At 29.2% G+C, this 25,704-nt stretch overlaps 1 protein-coding gene across 1 annotated transcript in view; it reads right to left on the reverse strand.

The window, feature by feature from the left end:
* Positions 1-25,398, reverse strand: part of LOC111635656 (zinc finger protein 271-like) — a 51,242-nt gene extending 25,844 nt beyond the window's left edge. The window contains 4 exon segments of the mRNA XM_023380680.1: positions 13,580-13,913; positions 13,915-14,644; positions 23,481-24,299; positions 24,807-25,398. Coding sequence (XP_023236448.1) covers positions 13,580-13,913; positions 13,915-14,644; positions 23,481-24,138 — 1,722 coding nt within the window. The 5' untranslated portion in view covers positions 24,139-24,299; positions 24,807-25,398.
* Between the last annotated feature and the right edge of the window lie 306 nt (positions 25,399-25,704).

Consider the following 25,704-nt stretch of genomic DNA (forward strand, 5'->3'; position numbering starts at 1 on the left):
TATTTCTGAACGTCTCCTGTTCACGTCTAGTCAAAAAAAAACTATTTTCAACGTTTTTGGGACGTTTACAATCGTTCTATAATCGAATCAATATTCGAATTTTATGTTCGAATTCAAATTCGAACAAATTCGAACATAAAATTCGAAATAGAAAACCACTTTAAACCACTTTCAGCCCTATATCTCCCGCACCCTTATAGCTATCGAGACGCAACCACCATAGTGCACGAATGGAGACTTGGGGCTACTACCACATACAAACACCATTCATGTGCGATGTGTAGTTTTGGCGGAAAAGTGAAATATAAGAACACACACGTCCATTTATATATATATACCGGTAGATATAGATTGAATTAATAATATTAAGATTAGCCTGTTAACAGCATTGCGACAACTATATCCATACCTCCACATGGATTAAAATTTAGAAACTATTATATTGATTTTCGATAAAGCAATGTACTATAAATTTCCTGCAATGCCATTTTTTTTTTGTCATTATTAACATATTTTAGATGTATTTGATACCACTAAATGTTATGGTGTAACTTCATTTTAGTAATACGTCCGTTAGTTGTAAAAAATTTCATATTAACTGAATCACAAATACATACAAAAATAAATTTTTATAATTGCATAAAATTATCCTGCATATTCGTGAATATTAAATAATTTAGAAATGTAAATAATGTTTTTATACAGTAATAGAATTTATAACTAATATATTTTTACGCATATATTGTTATTTCTTAAATATACATTAATTAATTTAGCAGTACAGTGTAAATAAATACATTATATTATAGCTTATGCTGTAATTTCAGAATACTTCTTCTCTGATACACTTTAATGTCAATTAAATCTTTTAATTAATTTAATGTATATATTTTTAATTTTGATCTTATAAAATAAGGATACAGTTTGCTAGTGAAACGCTTTATCATTACAAAATAATATTATTAATAAAATCTTAACATTTAAGTGCATTTGTAAGCTTTTGTGTTGAATAAAATCATATTGAATTGTTTCTGTTCTTTCTAAAATTAAATCACTTTGTTATTTACTTATGCTGTTATTTTATACATTAATAAATAATTTTTAATCTGAAGTAATTTGATAACTTATTCTATTAATTAAATGTTTTTTTATAATTCACACTATAAAACACATATCACGCAAAACCTTGGTTAATCATGACTTCTATAACTGAGGATTTCACTGTATATGTATTTAATAAACATGATTCAATTTTTACGTAGGCGGATAAAGGAAATCTTGCTTTGAATTCAGTAAAACTATTTCTGTCTGTTCTATCTCAAATTTTCAGTACAGTCAGTTTTAAATCGGATAAGCAATTCAATTGTTGTAATTCTACAACTGTGCTATCTGAAATAAATCCTCGCTGAATAAGTTCTCGAATAGGTAGTCTGTAATTAAAATGTGAAACCGCATTGCGCCTAGGTCTCACAGAACACGTGCTGTATTTATATCGATAGGAATTTTATATAACATATACCTCCTTAGTCAGGGTGGTACACATGTTTATGTAAAATTCAAATTAGATATTTATACTCTGCCGTGGCTAGCAGACAATTTGGGTCGAAGAAACCTATTCATTCGTGTATGCGTTTGTGCTTTGTTTACATATGTATTTTTTATTTGAATTATTTTTTTACATAATTTATAAGTTTAGGCAATGAGTCTAGTAAACAATTATAAGTGTTTTTGATCTCTATATGAAGCAGTTATATATTGCTTGCAATGAATATATTGCTATATTAGATTACAATGTTTTTTGATATATCTTAGAAAGAAGTTGAGATTATTATTACACTCAGCAAAGTCTAATTATACTCTGCGAAAAATCGCGTTGTTGCTCGCGACCAATAACAGCGACAAAAAATATATAAATTAGTTTCGCTAATAAAATTTGCGGTAATTGTAGAATATTTGTTTGTTGTGTAACAATTTAATTTAGGGTATTGTCGCAAATGCATTTTTTTATGAAATTTTAAGAATATTTTTAGTTATAAATAAACAAATTTACGCATTTGACATCTTGTCGTAAATTGCCGAATTTTTCATGGTTCCCTTTTTATTTTTTGATTTGCTTCATTTTATACAAAGAAAACATTTATATCTAAACTGTCAGCATAGAATTTTAATAGTCTGTATAATATTTTGAGCGATGTCAATTTTGATATTAGGTGTACGATTTAAGCTTAACACACGACTATATTACATTAAAAAGTGAAAATGAAATAAATATATAAAGATCTAACAAAACTATTTGTTAAATTTCGAAGAAAACATTCTTGTAAGAAAACGAAATAAAAACTTTGTCAATTGGTCAATTTACAACTCAGAAAAAAGCATTTGATTATAGAGTCATAAAACAACTAACGTTTATTGACTTTTGTGGTAAGAGTAATGCGGAGTCTGTTGACAAATTTTCTCACAGAAGTACGAAATTTCTACTGACTTCACTTAAAAGAGTCATATTTCTTCCCCATTTACAAACAAACCAAATGGCAATCGGTAGAACGGGAGATATATTACAAAAAATTTACATTTGATATATTTATTATTTGAATTTTTCGTATCAAATTACATTGAATTCGACACAAATAAAGCATTTGTTTCAACATAAAAATATTTTACACTGTTTAAAAGTAGTAAAAATATAGAAAACAAAGATGTAATAATAATTTTTGAAGGGAGGCCAAAAATTTTACAATTTTAGGATAAAAAAAAAAAAAGGTGTCTGTGAGATGCAAAGCAAACAAAATATAGTTAGAAAAACACGCGATCTAGGAAGAGGTAATTACACTTTAAGTAAAGTAAAACTTGATTTTGCGCCTGATGTTAATAGTATTCCCTCAGGAATTTATAAAAATATATACCGTTTTTTTATATTATTATTTAAAANTGAATTATAATACAGTAACAAATTGGTTTATTTTTTATTAACAATCAGTTGAAAGTAGGTGGAAAGGCGCTGCCAAACATATAGAGCTAGTCGTGTTTCGCACTTGATTTACGGGGCACGAGTTTTTACGGGTTTCCTTTATGTGTTGAACACCTAACTAGCGATATTTCTGACAGAATAAGTTTGTCTTGGCAGATTGCTTATGCTTTTTATTGCGTTATTTACCTGATCCGAATAGATTACATTATTGGCTTGCTTGGCTATATGACTGAAAAGGAAGTAAGGCCAGGAACACACATGCGTAAAATCGTGTGGCAGAAAACTGAATCAGAAATCAGTTTTCAGTTCAGTTTCTGTTTTACGCTTTTATGCCAGAACACACATACGTAAAAATTCTGGCCGAATAGAAAGACCACTGCCACCAACAGTGCTAATTTTATTAATTATTTCCTCTCATATAGGCTATCTATCCTTTCGTATCTTCCATTTTTCTCCATTTCCTCTGCTATAATATAGAAAATTTAAATTAATAGACGTATTCCGAATTAAAATAAAGAACGTGTGATCTAAATACTAAGCCTATATATCGATTCTACTAGACTTACCTGTTATTTGAAATTTTGCACCTATAGCCATCCATAAACGTTGTTTAAATACAGTGTCTTTATACATGACACTGATGTGGTCGAACGGATTCGATAAACTCCTCTATTTCATTTATTTTTCGTTCTTTCGAGACTGTCACAATTTTAGGGTTAACCCTCATAGCCGCCATTGTTAGAATAAAAACCACGTGTCTACTTTGATGTCACAGAAAATACGTCTCTTTATTGGAGGAATTTTGGCGTAAAAATTTTTCAGCGTAAAAAGTAGAGACATGCTCTACTCTATTCTCAGTTCTGTTTCAGCCAAAATTTCAAAAAAATTTTTACGTTTTCTGTTTTATGCTAGATTTTAAGCCGAATTTCACGCATGTCTGTTCCTGGCCTAAAGCTTCGATTTCCTATTACATTCAATTATCAAAAGTAAACAAATTAGAAAACAGCGTAAAAGTTCGTAAACGTAAATGTATATAGAAAATATTTCATTTATATAAATGCTTTTTAATTATTGACAAGACTATGTCTTGTTATAAAATCGTACTCACGTTTTATACTACCAGCATAGAAATATGAAGGAGTACATGTCGCGAGTTAATATTTGGCACAGATTATTAGGAGTCCAAATCATTTGCGCATAAAAAAATCCAGACTCGTAGGTAGTCAGGAAACCGAGAATCGAGTCAAAATAAAATCCAAAATGGCAACCCTCTCCTACAAACAGGCGATACAGGCACCTCACCCCACCGAAGTAATGTGGTGAGAGTACTACCCGCAGTCATTCTAAGAAGTGAACTCTGACCTTAGGACCGAACACACAGTTTCTGCTATGTTAAATAAAATTTGTAATCTAATTTTGTAAATTTGGGAGTTTTTCAAATATGACGAAAACGGTTTATGTCGTTAGAAGTAGGTTTTTTAACATTATCTAGTATAGTAAAATTGTGGGACCGATAAAAATTAGGCGTGTAAGGCAGAGGGACCTTCGCCTTTGACCTCCCTTTGCTCTTAAACTCTAACGAGGAGAGACATCTTTTTACTTTATTTAGTTAACCTTTCGATTCGACAGCCGCGCCGATCTTGGATTTATATTATACCACGACACTATTGTAAATATCGCGTAGCCGATTCAAATTAAGTAAATTATTTGCCTGGATCATTTCGCAGTTAATTTTTACCGGCAGAACACGTGGTCGAGTTCGACGTGGACAAGGTAGGACGTGCCATGTATAGATTTTAGCCACGTCAATAAAGACGTTATATTCGGGTTGTCATTACATCCAATGACGTTATAATCGGGTTAAAGAAAGACATCTCTCTTTTTAAATGATGGATTTTGTTTTCTAATGGAGCAGGTGAACGAATTAAAAATATTATTCTGCTTTACTTCTATTTCTACCTATCAAAAATCTACAACAATAATATAATCAGCATTACTGCAGTATGAGAAGTATTTATACAGCAATATTGCATGCTGACATATAGCGCACAATACAGATTTTTAAGTAACAATTTTAACATTGATAATAAAATTATGCTTTTCCAAAACATTGGGTTGTGTTTTTTAAATGTCAGAAAGTTTAGAAAGATGACACGAATTAAAAGGTAGACAAAGAAAAGGGCAAATTAATAATTTTTAATAATATTTATAATGTTTTTAGTAATCTAAAATACTTGCAGATTATTTTTATTTAATAATAACAAGATTTATTCAGTTGTAGAGTTTCTTATAGTTTCATTCTAGAGTTGTTCTCAGCAGATACCACGTATATTAAGTTTTATTTTAGATAATAAATATTAAGAATTAAAGGAATGACATTTAAATGCATTTAAGGCGTTGTAATTAAAATTTAACCAAAGTATATAAATACTAGCAGATAGGCCAGTTATTGCACGGGCAAAAGTAACGATAGGGAAGATTAACATTATTACGTTATAGTCAACCTTATCCGTTTTCACAGAATGCAAGAATTGGGTCCCCTTTTTTCCAGACTAATTAGAGAATTTTTAGATGGGTCTAAAAATATGTTCGATTTCCCGCAAAAACGAAAAATTTGCATCTGTGTCTTGCACGTCGCTTTCTCTTAACAATTTCATTGTTACGTAACACTTCCATTGTTGACATTTCCATTGTTACGTAACACTTACATTGTTGACATTTCCATTGTTACTTAATACTTCCATTGTTACTTAACACTTCCATAAACAATGGAAGTGTTAAGCCTTAATGCTGTCCCTCTGCCCGTGGGGAAAATTTCAAAAAATCCCTTCTTAGTGTGCGTTTTCGTGACGTACCCTAACTCTGTACCAAATTTCAACTTTCAACTCCTAACCATTTGGGCTCTGCGCTTATTATTATTATTATTATTTTTATCATTATCATTATTAACTCGTCTCGATTATATATTAGATGATGTACTTGAATAATGTGTTCCTATAATGATGAAGTTGATTAAATTATAGATTTTCTTTGTCACGAACTTCCAGAAACGAGCATAAAGTAAATAGTACAAATTAATTTTCATTGATTTTATCAAATAATAAAATTAAAATTGTATTTCATACATTAACAAAGTTGGTTTTAATGCGACATTAATGTGCACTTCGAATACAAGACCTACATTAATTTTTCAGTCGGAGTTGCATATTTGTCTTCGATAAAGCGCGATCCAGTATACAGTACAAGGAAATTTTTAAGAACTATGTCGTAATTAAACTTGACAAGAACAAAAGTTTACGCCAAAGGAAAATGTTTTCGGTATGATGAAGTTCATTAAATTATCGATTTTCTTCGTCACGAACGTCCAGAAACAAGAATAAAGTAAATAGTGCAAATGAATTTTTATTGATTTTATCAAGTAAGTAAATTAAAATTTAATTTCATAGATTAACAAAGTTGATTTTAATGCGACATTTATCGTGCACTTCGAAAACAACAGCTAAATTAATTTTTCAGTCGGAGTTTCACATTTGTCCTCGATAAAGCGCAATCCAGTGTAAAGAACTAAGACAATTTTCAAGAATTCTGTCGTAATAAAACTTGAGATATACACAAGTTTACGAGAACGAGAATGTTTTCGGTAAGTAAGATTCGTACTATTTCACAATCAAATTTCAACGAAGGATTTCAAGATACTTGGAATCCACTGCTGATCTCTATGAAGCTTTGCGGTTTAAATTATACAGCAAGACGTATTACGTTATTCGAAGTGTTTACAATTGTTATTGGCATCTTGCATACAATTTATTTCACTTTAGTTTGCATTTATCTTCTAACAGAGGATAATACAACAGATATGATTATAACATTCGCTTTTTCAGAATTTTTTATAGCAATTAATTTTGCATCCTCAATTCATTTTAATGTTAAGAAGAACAAAATCCGCAAACTTCTGAACCAGCTTCATAAACTCAAACATTTAAATTTAAAACGTGGAATTAATTATAAATATTTAAACATTAAAGTTATCGTTATTTGGATTTGCTTCCTTGTTTACACCATTGCGACAACTATATCAATACCTGCAGATGGATTGGAATATAAAACACTTGGATTTAAATTTAATCGTATTGTAGAAATTATTATACTGATTTTCGATAGCGCAATGTACTATAGATTTCAGGTAATGCCCATACTTTGGTTATTTTTATTATTTATAGAAATTTGTGAAAAATTAGAAAATTCTTTAGAAGCTTTATTAAATTATTCGAAAGAAGGGCAAGTTTCTTTTTTACGATTACAGTCCATGCAAAAAACGTACACTTATATTTTATGTGTCGTTAAGAGTTTATCAAATATTTACTCCTGGATTTTATTTTTTTGGAGCGTTTATATCGGAAGTAACCTGATATTTATTCTTCATTTATACTTAGCCGTTCCTCCGTCTATGAAAATAAATAAGTTAATCGAGTTTATCTTGACTGCTTTTATTTCGTTTGTGTACTTTATAAATATATGTGTGTCAGCATCTCGAGTAACAAACATTGCGAATGAAATAACGAAAACTTTTTACATGGTTTCAGTATCCAGCGATAACCACTTGTTACAGAGTTTGGGTTCTCGTATATCCCTTCACTCTAAGTGTGTAGAAGATTTGCCTGATTTTACGGCTTGTGAGATGTTCACTATAAATAAAAGCCTAATTTTGTCAATTTTAAGTGTGTTTATAACATACATTATTATCCTGAATCAAATGAACTAAGAGAAAATAATATATATCTGGATGATTTTTGAATATGAAGTAAGAATTACTATTTGTTATGCCACGCACATTGTCATTTTGTAACACTTATCGTACATTGTACGTTTTGCTCATTTTTGAGTTAATAACTTTCCTATGAGAAATCTTATATTTTGAATGATACAAAATTAAGAAGAAACATAAAACAATGTTAATCAGTGTTGGTTCAAGATGAAATGTAGAAATGTTTAATAGATAAATATAAAAATCGAACGTTTAATATGTTATAACTTGTTTAATATGTTCTATAGCAATTAATTTTGCATCCTTAATTTATTTTTATTCTAAGAAGAACAAAAACTGCAAACTTATCAAGAATCTTTACAGATTCGAATATTTAAATTTGAAATGTGGAATTAATCAGAAGTATTTAAATACTAGCTGCAAAGACTCGCTTCGCTGGGTTTTTATTTGTGGGCAAAAAGTAACAATCGTGAAGATTAAGATAATTACATTATAGCCAATCTTACTCGTTTTCACAAAACGGAAGAATTAGGTCCCCCGTTACCAGACTAATAGAGACCTGGTCCCGATTCTATTTCTGAACGTCTCCTGTTCACGTCTAGTCAAAAAAAAACTATTTTCAACGTTTTTGGGACGTTTACAATCGTTCTATAATCGAATCAATATTCGAATTTTATGTTCGAATTCAAATTCGAACAAATTCGAACATAAAATTCGAAATAGAAAACCACTTTAAACCACTTTCAGCCCTATATCTCCCGCACCATTATAGCTATCAAGACGCAACCACCATAGTGCACGAATGGAGACTTGGGGCTACTATTACATACAAACACCATTCATGTGCGATGTGTAGTTTTGGCGGAAAAGTGAAATATAAGAACACACACGTCCATTTATATATATATACCGGTAGATATAGATTGAATTAATAATATTAAGATTAGCCTGTTAACAGCATTGCGACAACTATATCCATACCTCCACATGGATTAAAATTTAGAAACTATTATATTGATTTTCGATAAAGCAATGTACTATAAATTTCCTGCAATGCCATTTTTTTGTCATTATTAACATATTTTAGATGTATTTGATACCACTAAATGTTATGGTGTAACTTCATTTTAGTAATACGTCCGTTAGTTGTAAAAAATTTCATATTAACTGAATCACAAATACATACAAAAATAAATTTTTATAATTGCATAAAATTATCCTGCATATTCGTGAATATTAAATAATTTAGAAATGTAAATAATGTTTTTATACAGTAATAGAATTTATAACTAATATATTTTTACGCATATATTGTTATTTCTTAAATATACATTAATTAATTTAGCAGTACAGTGTAAATAAATACATTATATTATAGCTTATGCTGTAATTTCAGAATACTTCTTCTCTGATACACTTTAATGTCAATTAAATCTTTTAATTAATTTAATGTATATATTTTTAATTTTGATCTTATAAAATAAGGATACAGTTTGCTAGTGAAACGCTTTATCATTACAAAATAATATTATTAATAAAATCTTAACATTTAAGTGCATTTGTAAGCTTTTGTGTTGAATAAAATCATATTGAATTGTTTCTGTTCTTTCTAAAATTAAATCACTTTGTTATTTACTTATGCTGTTATTTTATACATTAATAAATAATTTTTAATCTGAAGTAATTTGATAACTTATTCTATTAATTAAATGTTTTTTTATAATTCACACTATAAAACACATATCACGCAAAACCTTGGTTAATCATGACTTCTATAACTGAGGATTTCACTGTATATGTATTTAATAAACATGATTCAATTTTTAAGTAGGCGGATAAAGGAAATTTTGCTTTGAATTCAGTAAAACTATTTTTGTCTGGTCTATCTCAAATGTTCAGTACAGTCAATTTTAAATCGGATAAGCAATTCAATTGTTGTAATTCTACAACTGTACTATCTGAAATAAATCCTCGCTGAATAAGTTCTCGAATAGGTAGTCAATAATTATAATGTGAAACCGCATTGCGCCTAGGTCTCACAGAACACGCGCTGTATTTATATCGATAGGAATTTTATATAACATATACCTCCTTAGTCAGGGTGGTACACATGTTTATGTAAAATTCAAATGAAATATTTATACTCTGCCGTGGCTAGCAGACAATTTGGGTCGAAGAAACCTATTCATTCGTGTATGCTTTTGTGCTTTGTTTACATATGTATTTTTTATTTTAATTATCTTTTTACATAATTTATAAGTTTAGGCAATGAGTCTAGTAAACAATTATAAGTGTTTTTGATCTCTATATGAAGCAGTTATATATTGCTTGCAATGAATATATTGCTATATTAGATTACAATGTTTTTTGATATATCTTAGAAAGAAGTTGAGATTATTATTACACTCAGCAAAGTCTCATTATACTCTGCGAAAAATCGCGTTGTTGCTCGCGACAAATAATAGTGACAAAAAATATATTAATTAGTTTGGCTAATAAAATTTGCGGTAATTGTAGAATATTTGTTTGTTGTGTAACAATTTAATTTAGGGTATTGTCGCAAATGCATTTTTTTATGAAATTTTAAGAATATTTTTAGTTATAAATAAACAAATTTACGCATTTGACATCTTGTCGTAAATTGCCGAATTTTTCATGGTTCCCTTTTTATTTTTTGATTTGCTTCATTTTATACAAAGAAAACATTTATATCTAAACTGTCAGCATAGAATTTTAATAGTCTGTATAATATTTTGAGCGATGTCAATTTTGATATTAGGTGTACGATTTAAGCTTAACACACGACTATATTACATTAAAAAGTGAAAATGAAATAAATATATAAAGATCTAACAAAACTATTTGTTAAATTTCGAAGAAAACATTCTTGTAAGAAAACGAAATAAAAACTTTGTCAATTGGTCAATTTACAACTCAGAAAAAAGCATTTGATTATAGAGTCATAAAACAACTAACGTTTATTGACTTTTGTGGTAAGAGTAATGCGGGGTCTGTTGACAAATTTTCTCACAGCAGTACGAAATTTCTACTGACTTCACTTAAAAGAGTCATATTTCTTCCCCATTTACAAACAAACCAAATGGCAATCGGTAGAACGGGAGATATATTACAAAAAATTTACATTTGATATATTTATTATTTGAATTTTTCGTATCAAATTACATTGAATTCGACACAAATAAAGCATTTGTTTCAACATAAAAATATTTTACACTGTTTAAAAGTAGTAAAAATATAGAAAACAAAGATGTAATAATAATTTTTGAAGGGAGGCCAAAAATTTTACAATTTTAGGATAAAAAAAAAAAAGGTGTCTGTGAGATGCAAAGCAAACAAAATATAGTTAGAAAAACACGCGATCTAGGAAGAGGTAATTACACTTTAAGTAAAGTAAAACTTGATTTTGCGCCTGATGTTAATAGTATTCCCTCAGGAATTTATAAAAATATATACCGTTTTTTTATATTATTATTTAAAAGTTTTGACAAAATTTTGAACACTGGCGTAGTACCCAAAAATTGGGGGAGTTCCCTTTTGTGTCTAGTATATAAATTGGCCCAAATTGATTCTTAGTAATTACAAAAGAATTTTCTTACTAACTTGTTCTTCAAAATTTTTTTTCTAGAATGCTGTGTTTTAGGCAACTAACTTAGTTAAATTTACATGATATTTTATATAAAAAATAAGCTGGTTATCGATAGAAATATTCTACTGTAGATAATTTTTTCATTTTGCATATTCTTGTTACTAAAACGTAAAGCGTCTTAAGACGTATAATATATGCTTTTTTGTATTCGACCTGTGAAACTGTCGATAAAAATTTATTAAAAAGAAAAGACATCGTCTGAGTTTTAAATTTGTTTCTTTGCATGCAGAATCATATAAAGAATCAAATGGGGGCGATTTTGCTCTCATTTTTCTTTTACAGCTACAAGTGTTGTGTTTTAGTCCTGTTTTGTTCATATTGTATTTAAATTATTTAATTGAATTGATAAATAATTCTAATTAAAATATAAATATAATCAGTAATAGTGTTCAAAATATTGGCGTATTCAGATGATATTGTTTTGATTGCCGATTGTGTTAAAGGTATCAAAGAGATATTAATAGTTTAAATAATTATTTATTAAAAAATAATAAGAGTTAAAATCGTTCAAAATATAAAGTCGTTATATGTCGTAATAGAAGTACATTTTCTAAACATGATAAATGGAGGTTTAGAAATGATATAGTACGAGTAGTTTCGCAACACATGTAGTGGTGTAGTATTTAAGTGTAATGGAAAATATAACTTTCACACTCAGATTTTTAAAAGGAATACTTATTGTTAGAACAATGATAAGGCAGTCCTTTAACTTATAGTTAAGCTTTCTTTTAATCTCTGACTGTACATGTAGTTGTTCACACGTCTATAACTAGGCGGCTAACTGAACAACAGGTCTCTTTTTGTCCCGAGTAATCTTACACCGCTTTTGCCAGTTCATACAGAGACGGCGATATCTACACTAGCTTTAGTTTACTATAACCTAACACTTGCATAAAAACTAACAAAGTTATTAAGATATGTAGATCGTCTAACTTACGTAATATGAGCAATTGTCTGATAATCGTTAATTCAGTTGTTACTTCGTCTTTGTTTTATGCTTCTGTCAAATCCACAATTTTTACTGATTTTTCCCCTAGAAAATAGACAAAAACAATTTGAATGAGGGAGAAATTTCTACTTTTCTTTTCTTTTTAAATTAAACATTCGCCCATCTCGACAATATTCCCATACTACGAACTTAAACGTTTATAGTTAACAGACAATTTCGTCATTTTATTTGGGTTGTGTGGACAACTTTGATTTTATCGCACACCTTTTACCTCGCAGCTAATTAGTCACATGACCGTGAAACGATAAAAGCCACTTCTCTCCCCTCCTCCAAAGGAGTCGCCCATCGACAATAGTAGTGCCAGTAACAGGATTTTTCTATAACTTTGTGCCCTGATTCTATTTTCGACAACTCGGTGGATTACCTGATTTTCGCCATGATATCTAAATACATAAAGAGGTATAAAGACAACTTCTGTAAACTCTCTCTCGCCCCCTTCGCGCTTAGGGACTCAGAATTTTCCCTCGATAATAGTTATTGTACCATCTATATAGATAACTTATAAATTGTTGTTTCTTAGTTAAATTGGTAACCTCTTTTACTTCTATATCGCCTGTCACCTTACCGATGGCACTCCTCCCTACTACACTCGACCAGACCCGAAAAAAGTTAGTTCCGTTCGCATGAAATAAACTAAAAATTTAAGCCATTACTTACAAGTGGGCAAGTCCGTCCAACTTAAAGCCTAATGCATGAAAATACGACGTTGTCATACCGCGACGGTTCTCACACTTTTGAGGTACACAGTAATTAAGCTAATGTTTTCGATCTGGTGTTGACTATGTTTAATAAAACATTATTAGGTTTATTTTGGTGGTGTAATTCAAGATATTTAATTTTTTAGTGTGTTAGAGTGATTAAATATTAATCGTTGCTCTAAATTTCACTTTTTAAATACATTTATTAATCATTATTTTAGAATTTTATATGTAATATTTTACATAAAACTTCTGGTTCAAATACAATGTTCAACTATAATGCATGATATTTCAAGAAGACAAAGAAAGTTACATTAAAATCTTAGCTGTCTGCTGAAAGATAAAAGTTAAAATTTTTCGAAATGGATATTCTTTGTTCGTGTTGACAGCGATAATTTCACGCAAATACGACTAAATAGCATACCATGGAACAACACGCAAAATAAACTTTCTACATATTATACAATTAATTTTTTGATCCACAATCCGTGCAGTAAGATGCATTTTCCGGAAAAAATAGAATAGTGTTATACAACTTAAACGCAGAAATCCGAGCAAAAGGGTTAAGGCAAGTTTCGCACAGTCGCGGTGTTTCTTTAGAATGTTGAAGAACGTGAGCTAAAAAGCTTCGTTCACATGAGAACTGGCAGTTACATTTTGGACAACCTGAATTAATATGCAGCCAAACATGATTAACCATTTTATCTTCTTGAGCAAAAGAAGTGCCGCATAAACAACACGTAAATTTTTCTAATACGGTATGTATTTTTTTTGTGTTTATGACAACCTGAGTAATATTTAAATGTTCGGTGACATATGTCACAGTTATAACGCTTTTCTTCTGTATGCTTTCTGCAATGAACAGACAAAAAACTTTTACGTGAAAAAAATTTATCACATATATTACACTGATAAGGTTTCTCTCCTGTGTGAGATCTACGATGACGGGTCATTTCCATTTTTGTTACAAAACCTTTTTTACATATATCACATTCGAATGGCTTCTCTCCTGTGTGCGTTCTGAGATGAACAGAAAGATTGCTATTTATAGAAAAACTCTTATCACATACATTACATTTGAATGGCTTCTCTCCAGTGTGCTTTCTATGATGTACAGACAAAGCAGATTTTTGAGCAAAACGTTTATCACATACATTGCACTGGTAAGGTTTTTCTCCTGTATGAATTCTACGATGACATGTCATTGGAAATTTCCTTGCAAAACATTTTTTACATATGTCACATTCAAATGGCTTCTCTCCTGTGTGCGTTCTGAGATGTGTAGACAAAGTAGATTTTTGAGCAAAACGTTTATCACATACAATGCACTGGTAAAGTTTTTCTGCTGTATGAATTCTACGATGAGATGTCATCTCAAATTTACTTGCAAAACATTTTTTACATATATCACATGCGAATATGTTCTCTCCACTGTGAGTTTGGTTGTGACGATTGAGAGAAGATTTGGAAGAGAAAGACTTAAAACAAAAGACACTTTTGTGACTCTTTGTGATGTTTGTTTTATTGGAAATATCTGAAAAATAAACAAGACTGTGTAAAGTTGCTTAAAATTTTTTTCAATTCAAGAGTGTTTATACAAAATAAGATACAAGAATCATATTTTAATTGTAAAATTAAATTATCAGTAGCAGAATGATATTAATATAACATGTATTAATCCGTAATTTGTACCTTGTATTTACATCTGAAAGAAACAATCGCACAGAACAAATTTCTTCTGTTGCAGTTATTATTTTGTATAAAAGGAGGCGTCAAATATGTAATAAACTAAATTACATTCTTCATATAAAAAATTACAATAGATAGTGTTACGTCATTATTTTTTAACATTATTTATTAAAATATAAAATTAATTAATAATTGAACGTATTTTTTATTTTAGCTTATGGATTTTGTAATGTAAAATTTAATATTTATTCTTTAATAGATTTTCGCAAATATTCGCGTAAGGTAAGAGAGTTAAAACAATTAACCATGCAGATTAGTAAAAATGAAATTATATTACTTTAAAAATACTGACGAAATTAAATTCAGAAGTTTTCTCATTGATAGACTGTTCAGTTCTTTGACACAAATAATGTTACTCAAAAAACAATAGCAAGTACATATGTCTTATGGGTGCTGCTTAGTAATGTGACTTTTATACGAAAGGAAATAAAGAATCACGAAGCCTGACTCATTAAAATCGATTTAAGCTGTTGGTTCCATTACCCGCTATATTAATATCGATGTACTTAGATACGAGCATATTCTTTATTATCGTTAATTTGCATAAGTATTATTTTATGTAGAAATTATTACACCACCAAACTCTCTGTAAAACATTAAGTTTTAATACGTTTCGATTGTACACTTTTAGAAATATTCATGTTTTTAAAGTACTTTTGATGGATTCTTTTGTAAATATTCGATTCATGGTATTTTATACGAAATATTTATTTACATAAAACTACAGAAAGCAATAACTTTGGCTCCAAAACAGTGAAGGGCATGCCACCAAGCCTGCTGATAACCTGAATGGTTAAAAGTTTAATGAAACATCTTGTAGTTATAACATAACGAATATTTTCGGATTTCACAACTTATATTAAAAATATTAAACATCAATTAATTACAATAAGATTCGGAATCTGTACAAATGTGCAAAAGTAAAGGTGGTGTAAAATGAAATGACAACTTTGGGTATAAGTCTGAATGTCGTGCGGTACTGACAAAAATTTTANCAGTATACAGTACAAGGAAATTTTTAAGAACTATGTCGTAATTAAACTTGACAAGAACAAAAGTTTACGCAAACGAAAATGTTTTCGGTATGATGAAGTTCATTAAATTATCGATTTTCTTCGTCACGAACGTCCAGAAACAAGAATAAAGTAAATAGTGCAAATGAATTTTTATTGATTTTATCAAGTAAGTAAATTAAAATTTAATTTCATAGATTAACAAAGTTGATTTTAATGCGACATTTATCGTGCACTTCGAAAACAACAGCTAAATTAATTTTTCAGTCGGAGTTTCACATTTGTCCTCGATAAAGCGCAATCCAGTGTAAAGAACTAAGACAATTTTCAAGAATTCTGTCGTAATAAAACTTGAGATATACACAAGTTTACGAGAACGAGAATGTTTTCGGTAAGTAAGATTCGTACTATTTCACAATCAAATTTCAACGAAGGATTTCAAGATACTTGGAATCCACTGCTGATCTCTATGAAGCTTTGCGGTTTAAATTATACAGCAAGACGTATTACGTTATTCGAAGTGTTTACAATTGTTATTGGCATCTTGCATACAATTTATTTCACTTTAGTTTGCATTTATCTTCTAACAGAGGATAATACAACAGATATGATTATAACATTCGCTTTTTCAGAATTTTTTATAGCAATTAATTTTGCATCCTCAATTCATTTTAATGTTAAGAAGAACAAAATCCGCAAACTTCTGAACCAGCTTCATAAACTCAAACATTTAAATTTAAAACGTGGAATTAATTATAAATATTTAAACATTAAAGTTATCGTTATTTGGATTTGCTTCCTTGTTTACACCATTGCGACAACTATATCAATACCTGCAGATGGATTGGAATATAAAACACTTGGATTTAAATTTAATCGTATTGTAGAAATTATTATACTGATTTTCGATAGCGCAATGTACTATAGATTTCAGGTAATGCCCATACTTTGGTTATTTTTATTATTTATAGAAATTTGTGAAAAATTAGAAAATTCTTTAGAAGCTTTATTAAATTATTCGAAAGAAGGGCAAGTTTCTTTTTTACGATTACAGTCCATGCAAAAAACGTACACTTATATTTTATGTGTCGTTAAGAGTTTATCAAATATTTACTCCTGGATTTTATTTTTTTGGAGCGTTTATATCGGAAGTAACCTGATATTTATTCTTCATTTATACTTAGCCGTTCCTCCGTCTATGAAAATAAATAAGTTAATCGAGTTTATCTTGACTGCTTTTATTTCGTTTGTGTACTTTATAAATATATGTGTGTCAGCATCTCGAGTAACAAACATTGCGAATGAAATAACGAAAACTTTTTACATGGTTTCAGTATCCAGCGATAACCACTTGTTACAGAGTTTGGCTTCTCGTATATCCCTTCACGCTAAGTGTGTAGAAGAGTTGCCTGATTTTACGGCTTGTGAGATGTTCACTATAAATAAAAGCCTAATTTTGTCAATTTTAAGTGTGTTTATAACATACATTATTATCCTGAATCAAATGAACTAAGAGAAAATAATATATATCTGGATGATTTTTGAATATGAAGTAAGAATTACTATTTGTTATGCCACGCACATTGTCATTTTGTAACACTTATCGTACATTGTACGTTTTGCTCATTTTTGAGTTAATAACTTTCCTATGAGAAATCTTATATTTTGAATGATACAAAATTAAGAAGAAACATAAAACAATGTTAATCAGTGTTGGTTCAAGATGAAATGTAGAAATGTTTAATAGATAAATATAAAAATCGAACGTTTAATATGTTATAACTTGTTTGATATGTTCTATAGCAATTAATTTTGCATCCTTAATTTATTTTTATTCTAAGAAGAACAAAAACTGCAAACTTATCAAGAATCTTTACAGATTCGAATATTTAAATTTGAAATGTGGAATTAATCAGAAGTATTTAAATACTAGCTGCAAAGACTCGCTTCGCTGGGTTTTTATTTGTGGGCAAAAAGTAACAATCGTGAAGATTAAGATAATTACATTATAGCCAATCTTACTCGTTTTCACAAAACGGAAGAATTAGGTCCCCCGTTACCAGACTAATAGAGACCTGGTCCCGATTCTATTTCTGAACGTCTCCTGTTCACGTCTAGTCAAAAAAAAACTATTTTCAACGTTTTTGGGACGTTTACAATCGTTCTATAATCGAATCAATATTCGAATTTTATGTTCGAATTCAAATTCGAACAAATTCGAACATAAAATTCGAAATAGAAAACCACTTTAAACCACTTTCAGCCCTATATCTCCCGCACCATTATAGCTATCAAGACGCAACCACCATAGTGCACGAATGGAGACTTGGGGCTACTACCACATACAAACACCATTCATGTGCGATGTGTAGTTTTGGCGGAAAAGTGAAATATAAAAACACACACGTCCATTTATATATATATACCGGTAGATATAGATTGAATTAATAATATTAAGATTAGCCTGTTAACAGCATTGCGACAACTATATCCATACCTCCACATGGATTAAAATTTAGAAACTATTATATTGATTTTCGATAAAGCAATGTACTATAAATTTCCTGCAATGCCATTTTTTTTTTGTCATTATTAACATATTTTAGATGTATTTGATACCACTAAATGTTATGGTGTAACTTCATTTTAGTAATACGTCCGTTAGTTGTAAAAAATTTCATATTAACTGAATCACAAATACATACAAAAATAAATTTTTATAATTGCATAAAATTATCCTGCATATTCGTGAATATTAAATAATTTAGAAATGTAAATAATGTTTTTATACAGTAATAGAATTTATAACTAATATATTTTTACGCATATATTGTTATTTCTTAAATATACATTAATTAATTTAGCAGTACAGTGTAAATAAATACATTATATTATAGCTTATGCTGTAATTTCAGAATACTTCTTCTCTGATACACTTTAATGTCAATTAAATCTTTTAATTAATTTAATGTATATATTTTTAATTTTGATCTTATAAAATAAGGATACAGTTTGCTAGTGAAACGCTTTATCATTACAAAATAATATTATTAATAAAATCTTAACATTTAAGTGCATTTGTAAGCTTTTGTGTTGAATAAAATCATATTGAATTGTTTCTGTTCTTTCTAAAATTAAATCACTTTGTTATTTACTTATGCTGTTATTTTATACATTAATAAATAATTTTTAATCTGAAGTAATTTGATAACTTATTCTATTAATTAAATGTTTTTTTATAATTCACACTATAAAACACATATCACGCAAAACCTTGGTTAATCATGACTTCTATAACTGAGGATTTCACTGTATATGTATTTAATAAACATGATTCAATTTTTAAGTAGGCGGATAAAGGAAATTTTGCTTTGAATTCAGTAAAACTATTTTTGTCTGGTCTATCTCAAATGTTCAGTACAGTCAATTTTAAATCGGATAAGCAATTCAATTGTTGTAATTCTACAACTGTACTATCTGAAATAAATCCTCGCTGAATAAGTTCTCGAATAGGTAGTCAATAATTATAATGTGAAACCGCATTGCGCCTAGGTCTCACAGAACACGCGCTGTATTTATATCGATAGGAATTTTATATAACATATACCTCCTTAGTCAGGGTGGTACACATGTTTATGTAAAATTCAAATGAAATATTTATACTCTGCCGTGGCTAGCAGACAATTTGGGTCGAAGAAACCTATTCATTCGTGTATGCTTTTGTGCTTTGTTTACATATGTATTTTTTATTTTAATTATCTTTTTACATAATTTATAAGTTTAGGCAATGAGTCTAGTAAACAATTATAAGTGTTTTTGATCTCTATATGAAGCAGTTATATATTGCTTGCAATGAATATATTGCTATATTAGATTACAATGTTTTTTGATATATCTTAGAAAGAAGTTGAGATTATTATTACACTCAGCAAAGTCTCATTATACTCTGCGAAAAATCGCGTTGTTGCTCGCGACAAATAATAGTGACAAAAAATATATTAATTAGTTTGGCTAATAAAATTTGCGGTAATTGTAGAATATTTGTTTGTTGTGTAACAATTTAATTTAGGGTATTGTCGCAAATGCATTTTTTTATGAAATTTTAAGAATATTTTTAGTTATAAATAAACAAATTTACGCATTTGACATCTTGTCGTAAATTGCCGAATTTTTCATGGTTCCCTTTTTATTTTTTGATTTGCTTCATTTTATACAAAGAAAACATTTATATCTAAACTGTCAGCATAGAATTTTAATAGTCTGTATAATATTTTGAGCGATGTCAATTTTGATATTAGGTGTACGATTTAAGCTTAACACACGACTATATTACATTAAAAAGTGAAAATGAAATAAATATATAAAGATCTAACAAAACTATTTGTTAAATTTCGAAGAAAACATTCTTGTAAGAAAACGAAATAAAAACTTTGTCAATTGGTCAATTTACAACTCAGAAAAAAGCATTTGATTATAGAGTCATAAAACAACTAACGTTTATTGACTTTTGTGGTAAGAGTAATGCGGGGTCTGTTGACAAATTTTCTCACAGCAGTACGAAATTTCTACTGACTTCACTTAAAAGAGTCATATTTCTTCCCCATTTACAAACAAACCAAATGGCAATCGGTAGAACGGGAGATATATTACAAAAAATTTACATTTGATATATTTATTATTTGAATTTTTCGTATCAAATTACATTGAATTCGACACAAATAAAGCATTTGTTTCAACATAAAAATATTTTACACTGTTTAAAAGTAGTAAAAATATAGAAAACAAAGATGTAATAATAATTTTTGAAGGGAGGCCAAAAATTTTACAATTTTAGGATAAAAAAAAAAAAGGTGTCTGTGAGATGCAAAGCAAACAAAATATAGTTAGAAAAACACGCGATCTAGGAAGAGGTAATTACACTTTAAGTAAAGTAAAACTTGATTTTGCGCCTGATGTTAATAGTATTCCCTCAGGAATTTATAAAAATATATACCGTTTTTTTATATTATTATTTAAAAGTTTTGACAAAATTTTGAACACTGGCGTAGTACCCAAAAATTGGGGGAGTTCCCTTTTGTGTCTAGTATATAAATTGGCCCAAATTGATTCTTAGTAATTACAAAAGAATTTTCTTACTAACTTGTTCTTCAAAATTTTTTTTCTAGAATGCTGTGTTTTAGGCAACTAACTTAGTTAAATTTACATGATATTTTATATAAAAAATAAGCTGGTTATCGATAGAAATATTCTACTGTAGATAATGTTTTCATTTTGCATATTCTTGTTACTAAAACGTAAAGCGTCTTAAGACGTATAATATATGCTTTTTTGTATTCGACCTGTGAAACTGTCGATAAAAATTTATTAAAAAGAAAAGACATCGTCTGAGTTTTAAATTTGTTTCTTTGCATGCAGAATCATATAAAGAATCAAATGGGGGCGATTTTGCTCTCATTTTTCTTTTACAGCTACAAGTGTTGTGTTTTAGTCCTGTTTTGTTCATATTGTATTTAAATTATTTAATTGAATTGATAAATAATTCTAATTAAAATATAAATATAATCAGTAATAGTGTTCAAAATATTGGCGTATTCAGATGATATTGTTTTGATTGCCGATTGTGTTAAAGGTATCAAAGAGATATTAATAGTTTAAATAATTATTTATTAAAAAATAATAAGAGTTAAAATCGTTCAAAATATAAAGTCGTTATATGTCGTAATAGAAGTACATTTTCTAAACATGATAAATGGAGGTTTAGAAATGATATAGTACGAGTAGTTTCGCAACACATGTAGTGGTGTAGTATTTAAGTGTAATGGAAAATATAACTTTCACACTCAGATTTTTAAAAGGAATACTTATTGTTAGAACAATGATAAGGCAGTCCTTTAACTTATAGTTAAGCTTTCTTTTAATCTCTGACTGTACATGTAGTTGTTCACACGTCTATAACTAGGCGGCTAACTGAACAACAGGTCTCTTTTTGTCCCGAGTAATCTTACACCGCTTTTGCCAGTTCATACAGAGACGGCGATATCTACACTAGCTTTAGTTTACTATAACCTAACACTTGCATAAAAACTAACAAAGTTATTAAGATATGTAGATCGTCTAACTTACGTAATATGAGCAATTGTCTGATAATCGTTAATTCAGTTGTTACTTCGTCTTTGTTTTATGCTTCTGTCAAATCCACAATTTTTACTGATTTTTCCCCTAGAAAATAGACAAAAACAATTTGAATGAGGGAGAAATTTCTACTTTTCTTTTCTTTTTAAATTAAACATTCGCCCATCTCGACAATATTCCCATACTACGAACTTAAACGTTTATAGTTAACAGACAATTTCGTCATTTTATTTGGGTTGTGTGGACAACTTTGATTTTATCGCACACCTTTTACCTCGCAGCTAATTAGTCACATGACCGTGAAACGATAAAAGCCACTTCTCTCCCCTCCTCCAAAGGAGTCGCCCATCGACAATAGTAGTGCCAGTAACAGGATTTTTCTATAACTTTGTGCCCTGATTCTATTTTCGACAACTCGGTGGATTACCTGATTTTCGCCATGATATCTAAATACATAAAGAGGTATAAAGACAACTTCTGTAAACTCTCTCTCGCCCCCTTCGCGCTTAGGGACTCAGAATTTTCCCTCGATAATAGTTATTGTACCATCTATATAGATAACTTATAAATTGTTGTTTCTTAGTTAAATTGGTAACCTCTTTTACTTCTATATCGCCTGTCACCTTACCGATGGCACTCCTCCCTACTACACTCGACCAGACCCGAAAAAAGTTAGTTCCGTTCGCATGAAATAAACTAAAAATTTAAGCCATTACTTACAAGTGGGCAAGTCCGTCCAACTTAAAGCCTAATGCATGAAAATACGACGTTGTCATACCGCGACGGTTCTCACACTTTTGAGGTACACAGTAATTAAGCTAATGTTTTCGATCTGGTGTTGACTATGTTTAATAAAACATTATTAGGTTTATTTTGGTGGTGTAATTCAAGATATTTAATTTTTTAGTGTGTTAGAGTGATTAAATATTAATCGTTGCTCTAAATTTCACTTTTTAAATACATTTATTAATCATTATTTTAGAATTTTATATGTAATATTTTACATAAAACTTCTGGTTCAAATACAATGTTCAACTATAATGCATGATATTTCAAGAAGACAAAGAAAGTTACATTAAAATCTTAGCTGTCTGCTGAAAGATAAAAGTTAAAATTTTTCGAAATGGATATTCTTTGTTCGTGTTGACAGCGATAATTTCACGCAAATACGACTAAATAGCATACCATGGAACAACACGCAAAATAAACTTTCTACATATTATACAATTAATTTTTTGATCCACAATCCGTGCAGTAAGATGCATTTTCCGGAAAAAATAGAATAGTGTTATACAACTTAAACGCAGAAATCCGAGCAAAAGGGTTAAGGCAAGTTTCGCACAGTCGCGGTGTTTCTTTAGAATGTTGAAGAACGTGAGCTAAAAAGCTTCGTTCACATGAGAACTGGCAGTTACATTTTGGACAACCTGAATTAATATGCAGCCAAACATGATTAACCATTTTATCTTCTTGAGCAAAAGAAGTGCCGCATAAACAACACGTAAATTTTTCTAATACGGTATGTATTTTTTTTGTGTTTATGACAACCTGAGTAATATTTAAATGTTCGGTGACATATGTCACAGTTATAACGCTTTTCTTCTGTATGCTTTCTGCAATGAACAGACAAAAAACTTTTACGTGAAAAAAATTTATCACATATATTACACTGATAAGGTTTCTCTCCTGTGTGAGATCTACGATGACGGGTCATTTCCATTTTTGTTACAAAACCTTTTTTACATATATCACATTCGAATGGCTTCTCTCCTGTGTGCGTTCTGAGATGAACAGAAAGATTGCTATTTATAGAAAAACTCTTATCACATACATTACATTTGAATGGCTTCTCTCCAGTGTGCTTTCTATGATGTACAGACAAAGCAGATTTTTGAGCAAAACGTTTATCACATACATTGCACTGGTAAGGTTTTTCTCCTGTATGAATTCTACGATGACATGTCATTGGAAATTTCCTTGCAAAACATTTTTTACATATGTCACATTCAAATGGCTTCTCTCCTGTGTGCGTTCTGAGATGTGTAGACAAAGTAGATTTTTGAGCAAAACGTTTATCACATACAATGCACTGGTAAAGTTTTTCTGCTGTATGAATTCTACGATGAGATGTCATCTCAAATTTACTTGCAAAACATTTTTTACATATATCACATGCGAATATGTTCTCTCCACTGTGAGTTTGGTTGTGACGATTGAGAGAAGATTTGGAAGAGAAAGACTTAAAACAAAAGACACTTTTGTGACTCTTTGTGATGTTTGTTTTATTGGAAATATCTGAAAAATAAACAAGACTGTGTAAAGTTGCTTAAAATTTTTTTCAATTCAAGAGTGTTTATACAAAATAAGATACAAGAATCATATTTTAATTGTAAAATTAAATTATCAGTAGCAGAATGATATTAATATAACATGTATTAATCCGTAATTTGTACCTTGTATTTACATCTGAAAGAAACAATTGCATAGAACAAATTTCTTCTGTTTCAGTTATTATTTTGTATAAAAGGAGGCGTCAAATATGTAATAAACTAAATTACATTCTTCATATAAAAAATTACAATAGATAGTGTTACGTCATTATTTTTTAACATTATTTATTAAAATATAAAATTAATTAATAATTGAACGTATTTTTTATTTTAGCTTATGGATTTTGTAATGTAAAATTTAATATTTATTCTTTAATAGATTTTCGCAAATATTCGCGTAAGGTAAGAGAGTTAAAACAATTAACCATGCAGATTAGTAAAAATGAAATTATATTACTTTAAAAATACTGACGAAATTAAATTCAGAAGTTTTCTCATTGATAGACTGTTCAGTTCTTTGACACAAATAATGTTACTCAAAAAACAATAGCAAGTACATATGTCTTATGGGTGCTGCTTAGTAATGTGACTTTTATACGAAAGGAAATAAAGAATCACGAAGCCTGACTCATTAAAATCGATTTAAGCTGTTGGTTCCATTACCCGCTATATTAATATCGATGTACTTAGATACGAGCATATTCTTTATTATCGTTAATTTGCATAAGTATTATTTTATGTTGAAATTATTACACCACCGAACTCTTTGTAGAACATTAAGTTTTAATACGTTTCGATTGTACACTTTTAGAAATATTCATGTTTTTAAAGTACTTTTGATGGATTCTTTTGTAAATATTCGATTCATGGTATTTTATACGAAATATTTATTTACATAAAACTACAGAAAGCAATAACTTTGGCTCCAAAACAGTGAAGGGCATGCCACCAAGCCTGCTGATAACCTGAATGGTTAAAAGTTTAATGAAACATCTTGTAGTTATAACATAACGAATATTTTCGGATTTCACAACTTATATTAAAAATATTAAACATCAATTAATTACAATAAGATTCGGAATCTGTACAAATGTGCAAAAGTAAAGGTGGTGTAAAATGAAATGACAACTTTGGGTATAAGTCTGAATGTCGTGCGGTACTGACAAAAATTTGAAATAAGTTGTAATTATTTAATTTATGCTAAATATGAGAGCTTAAAAAACAAAAGAATACAATCATTTAATGAAAAAATATACTTATTTTTAAATTTCTACAAAATAAGTATGTAAATTAACTAAAACTGACAGTACAAGTTTTGCATGTAAAACTATATTCATAAATATTAAAAAGTAAATTTAAATTTAACGCAC

This window comes from Centruroides sculpturatus, unplaced genomic scaffold, assembly GCF_000671375.1.
Source record: "Centruroides sculpturatus isolate CEXI.00-Female unplaced genomic scaffold, Cexi_2.0 scaffold797, whole genome shotgun sequence".
In the NCBI taxonomy this organism is placed as follows: domain Eukaryota; kingdom Metazoa; phylum Arthropoda; class Arachnida; order Scorpiones; family Buthidae; genus Centruroides; species Centruroides sculpturatus.